General features: G+C 37.3%; 2 protein-coding genes across 2 annotated transcripts; one reads left to right on the top strand and one right to left on the bottom strand.

Annotated features, from left to right (window-relative positions):
• Positions 1-8,439: 8,439 nt before the first annotated feature.
• Positions 8,440-9,679, bottom strand: LOC131298934 (metalloendoproteinase 2-MMP-like). The gene has a single exon (XM_058324439.1). It carries the CDS (start codon positions 9,672-9,674, stop codon positions 8,676-8,678), a length of 999 nt encoding a protein of 332 aa, XP_058180422.1. The 5' UTR covers positions 9,675-9,679; the 3' UTR covers positions 8,440-8,675.
• Positions 9,680-15,210: 5,531 nt separating this feature from the next.
• Positions 15,211-16,439, top strand: LOC131298935 (metalloendoproteinase 2-MMP-like). Its single transcript, XM_058324440.1, has one exon. The coding sequence runs from the start codon at positions 15,229-15,231 to the stop codon at positions 16,219-16,221; it is 993 nt and encodes a 330-aa protein (XP_058180423.1). The 5' UTR covers positions 15,211-15,228; the 3' UTR covers positions 16,222-16,439.
• The last annotated feature ends 1,572 nt before the right edge of the window (positions 16,440-18,011 follow it).

Genomic DNA, 18,011 nt, shown 5'->3' on the forward strand with positions numbered 1-18,011 from the left:
ACTAAAGTTTTTATTTTTAAATAGTACTTATTTTTCGTTTTACAATATATGTCATTCTCTTACAATGTATCGCATTTAATTAAAAAAAAACAAGTACTTTTTCGGAATGGAACCTTCTTCGGTCATACTCTGCAATCTGCACCAATGTTTGGATTCTACAAAATATATATTATTGCACTTTTTCTGCTCCTATTGATGGGTATGTAGCTACTGTATTTGTTAGATTGGTGTTCAATAAAACGTGAATATTAATAGTTTTATTGTGTTATTTGGTTCATGGCAAGATATATTTCTGTAAAAAGGTTTAACCTTGTGGTCAGGAGGTAGGAGTCGTGAGTCTGGTGGCTCCTTTCCATCCCACAAAGCAACACGTTCAGTTAAAATTTGGATGACCCCAAGCAATGATTTAAATTATGACGGCTAGGTAGCTTATGGCCACACCCGATTTCCGCTACATAATATTTGCATACGCTCGTTATTGTTACGCCGCAAATTAAAGCAGGGGCTTGTTAAACTTTTAGCAAGCTGAGTGTTCTGGGCCAGCTTGCGTACAACTCGATCAAAATAAATTATACAACTAGAGACTTTGAGGTAATTTTTTTTTGGTAATGCTAGGTGTTTTGGGCCAACTTGCGTGCAACTTGAACTAATCCCTAAAATCTCTCTCAGTCATTTCGCCCTCGCACGCATATGCGTGACGTGAGGTGGGTGGCCTCATGAATAACGGCAAGGAAAATCAAACATAAGACTTTAGCTAATACCTAAATATATACTAGGCCAAGGCTGAGCAAAAAAAAAAATACTAGGCCAAGACCATGAGGCCAACCCATTGAGTTAACTTGATAGGTAATCATGTATTCACATTACTTGTACCTGTTTTTTTCCCCTTAGTCTTAACAAAAAATTTTGGTCCTAACATTCTCAAGTCTAATTAATAGTCTTCAAAAACCCTGCACTTAACTCTCTTTGATCAACAGTTTTTGGATCCTTGTCAATACTTAATTGGATCGGAAGTCCAGCCATGACATCTGAGACCCATCTCGGTCATATTTTGACAATCTGAGTAAACTCATTTGGTGAGCTTAATTTATACGAGATTGTCTTATTCACGGAGCTGCCGTGAATAGCTTTTTCATGGAAAACACGCGATTTCAGCTGTTCGTTTCGGCACTCAACGGTTGAGATATGTATTTAATCTTTGACTGGTAATAAATTTTTCCTCTCGTTAATAGTTTGTCTTCAATTTGAATCATCCAAAATACTTTTGGATGGCCGAGATTAGCCTCTGTAAACTTTATTTACGGAACCTCCGTAAATAAAGACTTTCCCAATTTATACATCATTCTTGAGCAATAATCCGATGTAATAATATTTGAATACTCGTAATTCAATCATACTTTTCGACGCAATTATTGAGGGTGCGCTCTAGCACTATTTCTTCGACCACTATTCTTTGAAAACACAAACGATCTATTTCCAAATCATACGTACTCCGGCCCCATTGAATTTTCTAATGATAAATGTGAACAAAATGGCAGGGCTACTTTTTAATTTATGACTCAATCTTATTTATTTAATTGATGAATACTGGTACACGATGTGTCATTGCAATTAAACCTACACGATGAACGATTTAGATCGCCTAAGTACGACCAAGGTTGAGTCCACACTCGGTGACTTTACTATCTGGTCCACCGTTTACGTGGAAAAAGTCCAGACCATTTTTCCTCCAGAACTAGGCGTTTTGGCTGTCTGCTTTAATTTCTTCTTCCCATTGTTGTGGAGGTCTATGTGGGGAATCATGACCGAAAGAATTAGAAGACGACCGCTGAAAGCAAGTACTTCTCAGGCAGCTTAATTTCTAGAGGGAATTATTTTTTAGGTCTTTGAGTCTTTGCTATATATTATTCCCCGGCCCGTCGCCCAAGGCAGTGACTAATTAATCACCAAAGACTAGTCCAACCTCACAACCCATAAACAGCCATTAGACTCCCCGGCCTCCAGAAAACACTGACTTGGTGGAGTCAATCATTTTTTTTAAGTGGAATGTTCGAGTCAGTTTACGAGCACCTCGACTAATTTCACGATCTAGAAGTTAACGATCAGGCAAACTCTCTAGTGGCTCCAAGATTTGAAATGTTTTGTCTCTATTGAATTCGAACACGGGACTTCAGAGAGGATAAACACACATTTGATTTTTCATGCTCACTTGACCAGACGGATCCAACCCTTTGGGATTAATGACTTGGAGTCAATCGATTGTGATTGTTTGTTGAAAATGTCAATCTACTTATTTTTATGGTAATAGTCGAGAAACTAGGAGCCATGCATGCTATCTAGTATCCATCATTTATTCATGATCCAAATCGCTCATTTTATAAAGTACTATAACTGAATTGCTCATCCAACACAACAAGTTTATCCGACATCAACACCCAGAGGCGGCTCTACTTGGAGCCTTCAATGATCAACTGAACACCCAAAAAAACCTCTTTTTGCTTAGGATACATGTAAAAGTGTTGGGCTAACGTTACTTTGAACACCCAATCCAAATATATATCAATGAACACAAACCTAAATGTCATTGAATGCTCAATTCATAAATAAATGAACACTGACCCAAAAATAACCAACAAATTAATCCACGTTGAAATTGAAAGCCCAAATTTTAGATCACTAACCCAAATTTCAGCAAAAAAAATGAGTTGTCAATAGCATTACAAAAGAAGTCACAAAATTGAGGTACTTGGTATGATTGCAGAAGATGACCCATCAACATATCATAAAGCTCAAGCCCATTCTATTAGGAAATCAATATGCTATCTTTCAAATTTGCCTTTTGCTTACACTTGGTAAAAAATGTCATAGGGATCCCAAATGAGTTGTCAATAGCATTATAAAAGAAGTCACAAGTTATCGTAAATGCTATGGGACTTGTTGAAATATCTAAGCAATTCACACCACCTTATACTCTTGTTCTACACTATTCGCACCTCCTGTAACAGACAACTAACACTCATTAAACTTCTATTGTGCACAATTCACAACCCACTTTGCACATGATTCACACCCCTTACAACTATTCGCACTCTCTATAATACACAATTCACATCCTTACACAACAATTCACACCCCCTAGAATAGGGAAGTTACACCAAAAAAATACACAACTATTCACACCTGTTATAACAGACAACTTACAGCCCATGTTATACACAATTTCCATCTATCTTATAATACACAACGGTTTTATAAAATGTCTCACTCACAACTATCCTATGTGACACATTGAAGGGTTGTGATTGCTACCGAAAATTTAGTTTGATCCAAGGGTTAAAAGACTTTTCGTATATCCTTTTCACATTTTAAAATCTCAAATGAACAGGTTTTCTTCTACTGCTTAATATACCAAAATCGACGTAAATTCCCCTCCCCCTCTCAATGTGCTAGCCACCGAGGCACACTTTTCTCTATCACTGGAGGTGCAAAAGAAAAACAGGGGGCTTCCTTCCTTTTCCACTTTGATTCTCATTAATCTAAAGGGGAATTCGCACTTAGATCCCCTGTACTATTTCCGATTTTAAAATGCACCTATTGTACTTCAAATTTAAGCACCTATGCCCCTTATACATAAAAATACATGTGGTTTAAGTGCAAATTCCCCTTCTTTTACTTCAAAGTATAGGGGTGTAAGTATATATCTTCAAATCGGAAATAGTACGTGTAAGTGCAAATTAACCTAATCTAAACAACGATATGTAAATCGAAAACTCAACATTCTCATTCCTCACCGAGGCATTGATAAACTCACACCACTAGATGGTTGATTAATTTTTGCGTCTAATTGTCGATGAAAAAAAATTCGGTCTAATTACATATGGACGTGCCTTCAGGCACAGGCAAGACTCTTTCTAGATATACAACAATTCACATCCCTTTAACAGACAATTTCCATCGCATGTTATATATCAAATTCACACTCCCTTAAATAGACAATTCACACCCTAAAAATACAAAATTCACACCCCAAAACATTTTTTTTCCCTATGTTTAATCTTATATCCAATATGAGTCTTATTTAATAGATCTCGTCGAGTAGGTTCTGAAAATATAAAATTTATAAAAAAAAAAACGGATAAGTATAATATGTCCACATCAGCACGAGTCAACATTAAGCACGTGCTTAATATGTTATCCACGTGCGTCAAGACCTATGTGGAAGGGAAATACAATAAAGGGCCAGTATATGACAAAACTCAAAAAGCGGGGCCGGTTTGAAATTTTCAATTAGTTGAGGTGCACGTAAATTGGCGTAGACAATTTTATATATCTCGGTGCTGAAAAATGAAACTTTACATTAAAACTGCATATGAGTTTTATTTGCTAGACTGGGGGTTCAATATGAACGATTGAAGAAGACTTGGAGGAAAAAATGAGTCTTCTGTAAAGTCGGCAACAAGGACAGGAGAGCTGCTATTCCGCCGCCCCGCCCCCCCCCCGAGACCCTCTTCTTGCACCCCCTGACACCCTCCCTCCCCCCGGCCTCACTGTCTTTCCACCCTTCCCCTTCTTTTTCGGTTTTTTTTTTTTTTTCACTTTAACTAGTTTTTTTTTTGTTTTTTTTTTAAAAGTAAATAATTACTGTATTATTTTTTTTTACTTTTACTAATTTTTTTTATACTATTAAAAGACTTTAATTACTGTTTTAATTTTTTGTAATTTTGCCTAATTTTTTTTTGTTTACTTATAAAAAACTTTAATTACTTTTTTTTTAAAACTTTTATTAGCTTTTTTTTTGTTTTACTTTTACTAGTTTTTTATTTTACTTTTAAAAGACTTCTTACTATAATTTTAATTAATAAATGAATAATTAAAATATAACTTATACTAACATAACTTGTACTAATGTTAATTAATCAAACCAAACATAACTTGTACTAATTTCATGGAAGAGTGAAAATACATGAAAATAAGAGTAAAATTTCAATAACATAAAGAAATTTACTCATGTATATAATATTACATAATTTAAAAATACATATAAAGCGTAAAAAAATAAGTGTTCCGATTTTTAATTCGTTTGAACCGGTGCGAAGATCTTATTTTTCTTATCATTTCATCCTAAATGGTTGTAATGAATTTTTGGCTCTAAAGCCTTTCAATGAGCACCCTAAGAGAGGCCTGAAACTAAATAATAAGTCTTAGAGTACTTGTTGAAAGGCCTTCGAGCCAAAAATTTATTATGATCATTGAAGTCAAAATGATAAAAAAAACAAGATCTTTGCATCGATTCAACCGGATTGAAAATTGGAACACTTAAATAATATTAAATAAATAAAAATGAAACAAGATATAAAAGTTATTAAGTAAATAAATAAGAAATAAGAAAATGCCGTGGTTGAATTAATTGTGGGTATAATATTAAATAATTTAAAAATACATATAAAGAGTAAAAAAATAAGTGTTCCGATTTTTAATTCGTTTGAACCGGTGCGAAGATCTTATTTTTCTTATCATTTCATCATAAATGGTCGTAATGAATTTTTGGCTCTAAAGCCTTTCAATGAGCACCCTAAGAGAGGCCTGAAACTAAATAATAAGTCTTAGGGTACTTGTTGAAAGGCCTTCGAGCCAAAAATTCATTATAATCATTGAAGACAAAATGATAAAAAAAACAAGATCTTTACATCGATTCAAATGGATTGAAAATTGGAATACTTAAATAATATTAAATAAATAAAAATGAAACAAGATATAAAAGTTATTAAGTAAATAAATAAGAAATAAGAAAATGCCGTGGTTGAATTAATTGTGGGTATAATATTAAATAATTTAAAAATACATATAAAGAGTAAAAAAATAAGTGTTCCGATTTTTAATTCGTTTGAACCGGTGCGAAGATCTTATTTTTCTTATCATTTCATCATAAATGGTCGTAATGAATTTTTGGCTCTAAAGCCTTTCAATGAGCACCCTAAGAGAGACCTGAAACTAAATAATAAGTCTTAGGGTACTTGTTGAAAGGCCTTCGAGCCAAAAATTCATTATGATCATTGAAGACAAAATGATAAAAAAAACAAGATCTTTACATCGATTCAACCGGATTGAAAATTGAAACACTTAAATAATATTAAATAAATAAAAATGAAACAAGATATAAAAGTTATGATGTAAATAAATAAAAAATAAAAAAATGTCGTGGGTTGAGTGGGTTTAATTATTGCCGGGGGTATTTTGGTCTGGGGGTGGGGTCGGGCGGGGTGGTGTCGGGGGCGCGCAAAGAGATTTACGCCCCCCCTTCTGACACAGCCTCCCTCCCGACCCCACCCCTTCCTTCCCGTTTTACCCTCTTCCCCCAGCTCCTTCTTTTTCTTCTTTTCTTTTTTTTTCTTTCTAATTTTCAATTTTTTCTTTATTTGCTTCCTTTCCCATTTTTCCTCCTTTTTTTTTATATCTAAAATTCTATTTTCAATTAACCACCACAATACCATATTTAAGACCAACGCTCTGTGCCCAAGCTAACATATTTCTATGCTTTCAAAAATCTATATAAAAAAAACAAATATATATAAGTACAACATTAACCACCAGTTCAACGAGCACCCTAAGACTCCTTATTTAGTTTAGAGCTCTTAGGGTGCCCATTGAAAAGTTGTAAAGCCAAAAATTTATTAGAACCATTTAGGATGAAGTGATTAGAAAAATAACATCTTTACACTGATTCAAACGGATTGAAAATTAAAACACTTATTTTTTTAAACCGTTTATATATTAAAAAAATATAGTTAAAAAGTTAATCTGACTATTTTTTCCCTTTTTTTCCTATATATATATATTAAAAAATATAGTTAAAAAAAAGTATTTCAATTTTCAATCCGTTTGAACTGGTGCAAAGATATTATTTTTCTAAACATTTCATCCTAAATGGTTGTAATAAATTTTATAACACTTATTTTTTTAATATATAAACGGTGTAAAAAAATAAGTGTTTCAATTTTCAATCCGTTTGAATCGGTTCAAAGATGTTATTTTTCTGATCATTTCATCTTAAATGGTCATAATAAATTTTTGATTCCAAGGCCTTTCAATAGACACCTTAAGAGAGTCTTGAAACTAAATAATGAGTCTTAAGGTGTTTGTTGAAAGACCTTAAACCAAAAAATTCATTAAATTTATTATGACCATTCAAAATAAAATAATAATAAAAAGATTTTTGCTCTGAAACGGCAATTGTAAAACGGCAACGTTTTAGTTAAAAAAAAAAATTCAAAACCATCCATTTGCAATCCTATGGAGCAGAAACGTGATTTTGAGAGCCCTATAGACAAAATTTGATTATGTCTCTTTAGAATAAGATGATCAAAATAATAAGATCTTCACACCCGTTTAAATGGATTAAAAATTGAAGCACTTAATTTTTTAACTATATTTTTTAATATATAAACGGTCTAAAAAATTAAATGCTCAAATTTTCACTCCATTTGGATCGGTGCAAAGATCTTGTCAATATAATCAAAATAACAAGATCTTTGCACCGACTTAAACGGAGTGAAAATTTGAGCACTTAATTTTTTGAGACCGTTTATATATTAAAAAATATGGTTAAAAAATTAAGTGCTTCAATTTTTAATTTGTTTGAATGGATGTGTAGATATTTTTATTCTGATCATATTATTCTAAAGAGACATAATCAAATTTTATCTGTAAAGCTCTCATAATTACGTTTCTGCTCCATAGAATTGCAAATAGATGGTTTTGATTTTTTTTTTTTTTTAACTAAAACGTTGCCGTTTTAGGGGGGGAGCCGGGGGATAATCCTGGAAAAGTGTGGAAAAGTGCTGTGGGGTCGGGAGGTGGGGTGTCAGGGGAGGGGGGAATAGCAATTTACCAAGGACAGCAGGACACTGCTTAAAGCCTTTTTTGGAGGGACAATGTCTAAAGTATTGATACGTCGTCTAGAAAGTAGGCAGTACATCCCAAGGCCGTAAAAGCTTGCCTTTAGAAAAATTATTGGTAGGCCTTGGTAACTATACGTTCCGGTAAAAAATACATGTCTATTAAGACCCTTCCCTCCTCTATTCCTGTTAAAATTCTGGCTCCGCCACTTTCCATGCCAATGATCAATTTGGATTTTGCTTGTTACTATAGTTTTCAAGGTAGAGTAGCCATCCTGATGAGATTGTCAATACTTAATTGGATCGGAAGTCCAGCCATGACATCTGAAACCCATATCGGTCATATTTTAACAATCTGAGTAGCTCATTTGGTGACCCTAATTAATACGAGATTGTCTTAATCAAATTTTTTTTTTGGCTTAATCAATTTTGGATAGGAAATTGAATTTTCCATTGGGTCACTATTGTTGGATCCAATAGAGTAAACTTTGTAATGCTTTTTGAAATTAGTCGATGTGCAAGTTAAACTGGACACTCTATAATAAAAAGAAGAAGAAGATCGATAAGATAAGGACTCTGTAATACTCTTTGACAAACACTGATACATCTTAACTTGAACACACAATGGTTACACAATATAGGGGGGGGAAAGGAAAACACAAACAAGAAATACCCCATCTTCTTACCTTTATTTTGGGGATGACTCTAATTGAATACTTCCATGCATATACATGGTGTACGTCATAGATCACTGTATTGTTGGCCAAAGTATTCTTAATTTCACGCGTATAAAGTCCTAATTCCTTGTATATCATCGGCATTCAAACCTTTGGTTGTTGCTGGAGGAATGGAAGGCCACATGATAGCAGCTTGGACATTGCTATGTCCAAGTCCAAGAAGGTGCCCGATTTCATGCAAGGCCACAGTCTCCAGATGATACGAACCCGCAACCGGGTTCACGGAAAATGAATGGTCTGCGTTGTAGTGAAACTTTCCATCGGTTGGGGCGAAAGCATGGGCCAGGGCACCATTTCGCCCAGCGAACGGTGCCCCATCCCCATGGTTGCCACGGTAGAACCCGATTTTAAGATCTGCACTCGCAAAGTTTTGACTCTGAGAGAATCTAAATTGTGTTTGGGAAGCCCATGTGTTGAATGCTCTGGCCACGGCGGATATGGCATTCGAGCTGGTTCCAGGAGCAAATGCGTAAGTGAGCTGGTACCGAGTTGGAGGCCATTTCAAGTTACCGGGAAAGAAAGTGAAATGAGAGACAGTGTGGATATTGCTGTGGGTGTGATTGGCCTCTTTTTTGCCTCCTCGCATCCAGTTGGTGCCGTTAATGATGTCAGGGACCCCACATCGAGGGGTCATCATTTGGGACACAGTTTGGGCATCTAAAGCTCCAGTTGTCTTTAGATGGTAATTGAGCTGGTATGTTTTGACGGCAGCCTCCAAGGAATCGTCGAAATCATCGTCGTTTGCATGGGCTTGGTTAGGGGAGTAGTTCAAATAACCAAATGCCTCAAGATATTTCTTGAGTTGTTGGAGGCCTTTTACTGTCTCGCCTTTGTGGCATCCTTCCAAATGCTTAATGAAGTCGAAGGATGTTGGGTTTTCGGCCCTGGGTTTTGATGGCCTTGCATGAGAGGGGAGAGGAAGGGGTAATGAGACGAGGAAAATGCATAAGAAAAGCTGAAATACTTTTGTTTCCATTTCTTTTGGTAGAGGGAAGCTAGTAGCTAGTTGGGTACTTGGTGGATTTGTGAATTTGAATCCCATGTCTTAGGCCTATTTATAGACTTCTATGAAGAAAATATATCAGTGGTACGAAGGGTTTTTTTTTTTTTTTAAAGAGGGGATGAGAGTTGTTCTTCTAAGAGCATCTCCAATCCACCTCTATTTCTCCAAAATAGAGGATGGATGTGACACATTGAGGGGAGATTTTATAATTTATTCTCTTTTTTCTTCACTTTTTGTAATTTTTGGGAGAATTTTTGAGGGACCCACCGTCCTTTTTAGAGTTTGGTCCTCTAAAAGTAAATTTGGTCCTCTAAAAATAGAGGATCAAAAGTAAATTTAGAGTACAAAATTCCTCCAAAACTCTAAAAAGGACTATGGGTCCCTCAAAGATTCTCCCAAAAAGTACAAAAAGTGAAGAAAAAATGGAATAAATTACAAAATCTCCCCTCAATGTGTTACATCCATCCTCTATTTTGGATGGATTGGAGATGCTCTAAGGAGTTGCCTCCCCTATGACTTGCTTTGGTCTCGTGGCCGGGACCACCACAACAAATTATGTTGTTCTCAATTTCATGATTTTATTAATTCATTTTCATTTTGAGAATGGGCCTTATAGAAAATTGGGTCGGAGTGTATTCAATATATATTGGGTCCAAATGATATGATGGACTCTTTAGTATCATTATTCCACAACGAAATGGTTCTTAAGCATGCAAATTGCAAGGGGCGGATTGATGCATCGTACAAACTCCATGTCCTGTCATGTTGCTCGTATTTTGCTTTGCTCCTTTCTCGATATACCTATTTATCTAGTAAAATAATATATGGCTTTGCAGATTAAAAAAGAGAGAGGTATAAAGCCGATGACTGACGATCTATCTATGGACTGACTCTCGGGGCGCTGTGAATAGGCTAAGGCCCCGTTCCGGTTTCTAGAAAAATAAACTTTTAGAAAATGAAGGTAATTTCAAGCTCAAAAATCATGTGTTTACACAAATAATTTTCCTACCAATATAGATCTTGTTTGATAGATCTTATTGAGATTTTTTAAACGGTGCAAAAAAAAAATTTATTTTTCATTTTCATTACTCCATATTTGAGCTTAAATTACCTTCTTTTTTAAAAAGAAGAATTAAAAAAAAAAACGAAACGGCACCTAACACAGAGAACACTCGATGCAGCAATAAATACCCAAGATGACTCCCACAATTTAAGGTGACTTGATAATGGAGTAAAAAGACTTTGTGGGCTTGGTGGCTTTGATGACTAGATTATCAAAGTCTAATGAACATGATTTATAAAAGTCTGTTCTAGGCGTTAATTTGAGGCCAACAAAGTGAATAATTCAAATCATGTTTCAGGGCTCAGGACAGTGCCCGTTTCATTCTGGTTTCGATCTTTGGGTTACTCATTCTATTCGTACCCCGTCCTCTAAGCTAGGCACGACTAATGACCTTGTACCAATCAACCTTTCAGACTTTTTAGAGAGTCTGAACTTAGACCAATCAACCTTTTTTGAGTTTTTCCTTGTTGACCGTACCAATCAACCCCAGCCAACCTCTAAAATTGGTCACCTCAATCACGACTCTTGAGTCAATCAATTTCGTTCGTCTAGAAGATTAAAGCCAGGGTCAGTCGCTTTATTATTCGTTGGACTGTATCTATGGGGGCGGAGCCTGAACTTTTGTGCCAGGACCTAGCTTGTGAGTGAAATCTAATTATCTTGGTCTAGACATCAAAATTTTCTTCCAACTGTTCCAAAAAAGAAAGACTTAAAATAAAGTACGAGAAAATCTTTATGACGGAGGTTCCGTAAATAAAGTTTACGGTCTATTACCGTTAATAGATTGTTTTTATGATGGGCCGTCTAATGCCGAAACAGATGGCTAAGATCATTCAACACTGTAAAGAGGCTCCGTGAATAAGTATATCTCATAAAGTAAATGCTAACGAATATTTATAGATATATATTGAACTAAATAATGCTCCAACTAATAAGTTAACCTGACAAATTTTCAGTTTTTGAGAAATTTGCATGGTATTCTTCTTCTTCTTCTTTTTTGTGTTTGGCGGTTAGGGGTGTTTGGGCTTGCTAAACTTTTAGCAAGCTGAGTGTTTTAGGCCAGTTTGCGTATAACTCAATCAAAATAAATTACACAACTAGGACTTTGAGGTAATTTAATTTTTTTGGTAATGCTAGGTGTTTTTGGCCAGCTTGCGTGCAACTCGAACTAATCCCTAAAGTCCCTCTCACAGTCACCCTCGCACGCATATGCGTGACGTGAGGTGGGTGGCCCCATGAATAACGGCATGGAAAATCAAACATAAGACTTTAGCTAATACCTAAATATATACTAGGCAAAGACCATGAGGCCAACTCATTGAGTTTTATATTTAGGCAAAGACCATGAGGCCAACCCATTGAGTTAACTTGGTAGGTAATCATGTATTCACATTACTTGTACCTACTTTTTTCCCCTTAATCTTAACAAATTTTTTTGGTCCTAACATTCTCAAGTCTAATTAATAGTCTTCAAAATCCCTGCACTTAACTCTCTTTGATCAACAGCTTTTGGATCCTCGTCAATACTTAATTGGATCGGAAGTCCAGCCATGACATCTGAGACCCATCTCGGTCATATTTTAACAATCTAAGTAGCTCATTTGGTGAGCCTAATTTACACGAGATTGTCTTATTCACGGAGCAGCCGTGAATAGCTTGTTCACGGAAAACACGCGATTTCAGCCATTCGTTTCGGCAATCAACAATTGAGATATGTTTTTAATCTTTGACCGGTAATAAATATTTTTTACCGTTAATAGTTTGTCTTCAATCTAAATCGTCCAAAATACTTTTGGACAGCTCAGATTAACCTCTGTAAAATTTATTTACAAAAACTCCGTAAATAAAAATTTTCCCAATTTATACATCATTCTTGAGCAATAATCCGACATAATAATAATATGTGAATACTAGTAATTCAATCATACTTTTTGATGCAATTATTAAGGGCGCGCTCTACCACTATTTTTTCGACCACTATTCTTTGAAAACACAGACGATCTATTTCCAAATCATACGTACTCCGGCCCCTTTGAATTTGCTAAAGATATATGTGATTAAAATGAAAGGGCTACTTTTTTCGAATCAATCTTATTTATTCAGTTGATGAATACTGGTGCATAATGTGTCGTTGCAGTTAAACCTACACGATGAACGATTTAGATCGCCTTAGCACGACCAAGGTAGACTCCACACGCGATGACTTGACTATCTGGTCCACCATTTACGCGGAAAAAGTCCAGACCCTTTTCTAGAACTAGGCGTTTTGGCTGTCTGCTTTAATTTCTTCTTCCCGTGGCTCTGGAGGTCTATGCAGGGAATCGTGTCCGAAAGAATTAGAAGACGACCACTGAAAGCAACTTCTCAGGCAGCTTTCTAGTGGGAATTGTTTAGGTCTTTGAGTCTTTGCTATATATATTATTCTTTGAGTCTTTGCTATATACTATTATTGCCCCGTCGCCCAAGGCATGCAGAAAACACTGACTTGGTGGAGTCAATCATTTTTTTTATTAATTAAAAACCGGATGTCCAGGCCAGCTTGTGAGCACCTCGACTAATATTAGAAAAACTCTCTAGTGGCCCCAAGATTCGGAATGTTTGACCTCTGTTGGATTTGAAGACCTCAGGGAGGATACAACACACATTTGATTTCTTGTAGTGCTCACTTGACCAGACCCCTTGGATTGACTTGGAGTCAATCATTTGTGCGCGGTTGTTACCTTCTTCAGGACTCCGGAATTAGTCAAGATGCGTGCTGGCCCGGACATATTGTTATAAAAAAAATAAAAAGTTTGTGTGAAATGAACGCTTCGATCGGCCTTCAGAACATGATAAAGAACTTGTTACGAGCCCAATTGAGATGTACTAACACCCCTAGTGCTTTCACGCACCTGCAAATAAAATGTTCGGAGAGAAAAGATCTTCGAAAAAGAGACCACATCCTTGTGAGATCATTGGCTAATAATTGTATTTTCTTTTCCTTAATTCCCTGTTACGTACTGTCATACTTTTATATGGTCTCGAGACCATGTCAAACTTAAAGCCACATTCTCTTGGGAATTATCAGTCGAAGTTGGAATAGCACCACGAAAAAGCCGAGTAATTATTCAGCATTTCTGGAGTATTTCATGGCCTTGCTTACATGTTACTTCCGACCATTTACGTACCATTTACAAAGCGACAAATCATGCAGTAGGGATATTACAATTCACTTTTGCTGGGTAGTTAGAAGAATAGAAGTGACCCATATTGTGAGGTGTCGATCTTTTATTTGCAGGGACTACCACTTGGCAAAAGCCACATGGTATAATCCATCGGTCAACACAATTTGCATCAAACAAGTCTATAAATAGGTGTTTGTACCACAATTAAGATTTCCATTTTTACCCGTCGATCTGGCGACACGTGGCAAGGGTAAATATGGGCAAGTAGGAGAATAGAATGGACTTACCTTAATAATTTAGAATCGATAGTGAAACTACAAAAAGTCATGTCCGTCGATTGGCCTACGCGTGGCGTATTCCGAGGGCCCTGTGATCCGTCGATCAGGTGACAGCTGTCAAAGAGGAATTAGATCCCATGATCCCACGATTGAAGAAGATGGTAACCGCAATTAACAAGGCAACTTTCTCAACGTGGGCATGATCGGCAGTTAGAGAAAGTTCTTAATCAAAATTCGGGGGAATGTTCAACTGCCACTTTGGAGGGAAGATTTGAATTCAAATGTAAGGAGGCCTATTTAAAGACAAGTTGTAACACCTCGTCCCACATCGGAAGTCTACATAGATGATTTTGGGCATATAACAAGCCTTGTGGGCTACTACTAGTACCTTGTGCTTAAGCTTTTGGGTCATGTGGTGTGGCCTGTGGATCAAAATCAGGGTACTGGGCTAGTGGTCACGACCATGTGGGCCTTGGAGTTTGGTTTGATTTAGTTGTTGGTTTGATTTGTATTGGTGATTATAGTGCTCAACCCCTCGCGAGGGCGCGAGGCTATGAAGTTGGGGAGATTGTAACACCCCGTCCCACATCGGAAGTCTACATGGATGATCTTGGACATATAACAAACCTTGTGGGCTACTACTAGTACCTTGTGCTTAAGCTTTTGGGTCATGTGGTGTGGCCTGTGGATCAAAATCAGGGTACTGGGCTAGTGGTCTGCTTGGGGCGTTACACAAGTTAGTAGCAGTTTCAGGGACACACAAACAACGCCAATCAGGCCTTTATCTTTTCTTTTCTGGGAGTAGAATTAACTTGTAATTGTTCACTCAATCATCTCGATTGGATGTTCTTCTACTTTGAGGGTTAATAAAGTCCAATTTGTTAATCTTCTTCCATACTTCATCCACTTCATTGTTTGTTTCCAAAGAAGTCCTGAAATACGGCAAGGAACCAAACTCCACTTTTCACACCCACATTCCAGCAAACCTCGAATACAATTTCCCATCGATTCTCCGTCGATTGGAAAGAAAACAAGAATTTTGGTAACAATAGGCCTAAGTCATAAGAAGCAAATGCACAATCCATCAGATGCTTGCATTTGCTTCAGGTTCAAGCATAGAAATTCCCTCTAGCTCAATCATGGCAGCTAGAATTTTCCAGCTCTGCTTATGCATTTTCTTCTTCACCTTGGCCTTTCCACTCTCCTCTCATGCAATCCCATCAAAACCCAATGCTAAAAAACCATCATCCTTTGACTTCATCAAGCATTTGGAAGGTTGCCATAAGGGTGAAACAGTAGAAGGCCTCCAACAGCTCAAGAAGTATCTTGAGAAACTCGGTTATTTGAACTATAACCACTCCCAAGATCAAAGCCATGCCAACGATGACGATTTTGATGACTTGTTGGAGGCTGCTGTCAAAACATACCAGCTGAATTACCATTTGAAGGCCACCGGAACTCTAGACGCCCAAACAGTGTCTAAAATGTCTAGCCCTCGATGTGGAGTCGCTGATATCGTCAATGGCACCAATTGGATGCGAGCGGGAAAAAAAAGGCCGAATCATGGCCATAACGCTCTCCACACAGTGTCCCATTACGCTTTCTTTGAGGGTAACCCGAAATGGCCTGCTTCTCAGACCCACCTCACGTACGGGTTTCTACCCGAAACCAAACAGGATGCAAGAAACGCCGTGGCCAGAGCATTTGACAAATGGGCTTCCGCAACACAATTTACATTCTCCCAGAGCCAGGACTTTGGAAGTGCAAATCTTAAAATCGGGTTCCACAGTCGCGATCACGGGGATGGTCACCCATTCGATGGTCCATTGGGGATCCTGGCTCATGCGTGGGCCCCAACCGACGGGAGGTTTCACTACGATGCGGACGAGACATGGACTGTGGGTCCCACGCCAGGTGCGTTCGAGTTGGAGACGGTGGCATTGCATGAAATCGGACACCTTCTCGGGCTAGGGCACAGCTCGGTTCCGGATGCTATCATGTACGCGAGCATTGATCAAGGGGTGGCCAAAGGTTTGCATGGAGATGACATACAGGGTATAAAGGCTTTATACAACGTTTGATTTGTGATTTTGAAATTCAGAAAAAAGGCTTCTTGGCAAGCTGCTAATTAATAATGGAACAATGATTGTAGTACAGATTATATAAAAGAATAAAAGGTTTTGGCTTATTAGTTGGAGTGTTAGGTTTTCCAGAATTGCAGCTGTAGAATATCCCTTCATAAATTTCACTCGATTTGGTTCGTATTAGTTGGCCTTTGGTCTCATACTCTCATTTGCTTTGGCAGTAAAACTAGAGCTCAATGCTAACCTAAGTATTTCTTTTGTTAGAGCATCAACCATACTTCAAATCTCCAAACTCGTTCTTCAAATTCTCATTTTGTTCTTCATATATGGAGACTCCTCTAAATTATATAGAATGTTGTTCGTACTCCAAAAGTCCCTCTAACTCAATCATGGCAAGTAAGGTTTTTCACTTCTGCTTGTGAATTTCCCTGTTATCGAATCACCATGATTCTTCCACTCCAGTCCTACGGATAAAAATTCCGCCCCTCCGAATTTATCAAGCGTTTGGAAGGAGAACAGTTATTCAGGGCCCTCGGGCCACCGTGCCACCATCACATAGTGTCGCCCGTTTCTGCCGCACATTGGTACGGGCCCAAGACAAAATGTGTATACCCCACACCAAATGTGCGGTAAGAAAATGAATAATCTCTCAAGGAAGGATCGATGCAAAAGGGTGGTCGGTATGGTAAAAAGTCTCCTCCAGCTCAACGCATATCTTGTGAAACTTGATTATCCGAGAAAACGGACCTTTTGCAACACAATTTACATTCTTCCAGTAGACTTAAAACATGTTAATATCATAATTGGGTTCCATCCCAGGTCACATAATCCTAAGACCCTCCGTTTAAGCTCATCATAGTTCTCAATTTCAGCCCTTGTGAATTTTGTTGCAATTTGAGACGATTTCGAAAGTTGTTTTTTCACGCTCGCGCTCTCATTCACGCATACGCACGGGAAGATGATGGTTATGCTACTTTTGATCATGGGGATGGGAGCCCGATTGGGTGTATTGCTCATCGATCGGCACAAAAAGGTTTATTCCTCCTATTCTTACATATGATCAATCAAAATTTAGGCTTTTAAAACAGAAAGAAAAAAAAAATTACACACCACATGAATTAGTCCCTTCAAGAGAGAGATTCAACTAAAAAGGAGCTTAGCCCAAGACGTAACATCTCTGCTTCTTTTGATCATGGGGATGGGACATTGTTTTCTTTAACATCTCTATAATTTTAATTTTTCTATCTGGTCGAAATTGGGGCTTTTAGTTGGCGAGTTGTGTTTACGGAAACTGGAGAAGATTGCCTACGAACTGTTTGAGAAATTGACTGAGTGAATCTATAAATATACTGACCTAGTTAGGATTCTTCCAGTTCAAAAAAAAGAGAGAGTTAGGAATGCCAAGGACGAAAAAATGCGTAAGTAATACCAAAAAAAAATGCGTAATTAATGAACGAAAAAATATGCGCATCATGCACTACAAAGATGGCTATGTCTAAACCTGCACACACACACACACACAAAATGCACAATTTCTTTGTAGCGTTGAAGAAAATACTTAGTAAAAATTGTTGACGGGGAATGCTACATACACAACTCTCGACCACAACTCCAAACATAACTACGTCTAGAACCGTTCGATGTAGATGGGTTCATGTGCATCGAACAATTCCAAACGCAATTGTGTCTAGAGTTGTGGTCGGGAGTTGTGTACGTCGACTTTTCCATTGTTGACTAAGTAATTTAAATGTTGCACATGATCTTTTCAGAGGTGCTTCCCAGGCATG

Source organism: Rhododendron vialii, chromosome 8a, assembly GCF_030253575.1.
Source record: "Rhododendron vialii isolate Sample 1 chromosome 8a, ASM3025357v1".
In the NCBI taxonomy this organism is placed as follows: Eukaryota; Viridiplantae; Streptophyta; class Magnoliopsida; order Ericales; family Ericaceae; genus Rhododendron; species Rhododendron vialii.

Bases quoted from the DNA above. Each gene is read 5' to 3' on its own strand.
- LOC131298934 (XM_058324439.1), bottom strand. From the start codon at position 9,674: ATGGGATTCAAATTCACAAATCCACCAAGTACCCAACTAGCTACTAGC.
- LOC131298935 (XM_058324440.1), top strand. From the start codon at position 15,229: ATGCTTGCATTTGCTTCAGGTTCAAGCATAGAAATTCCCTCTAGCTCA.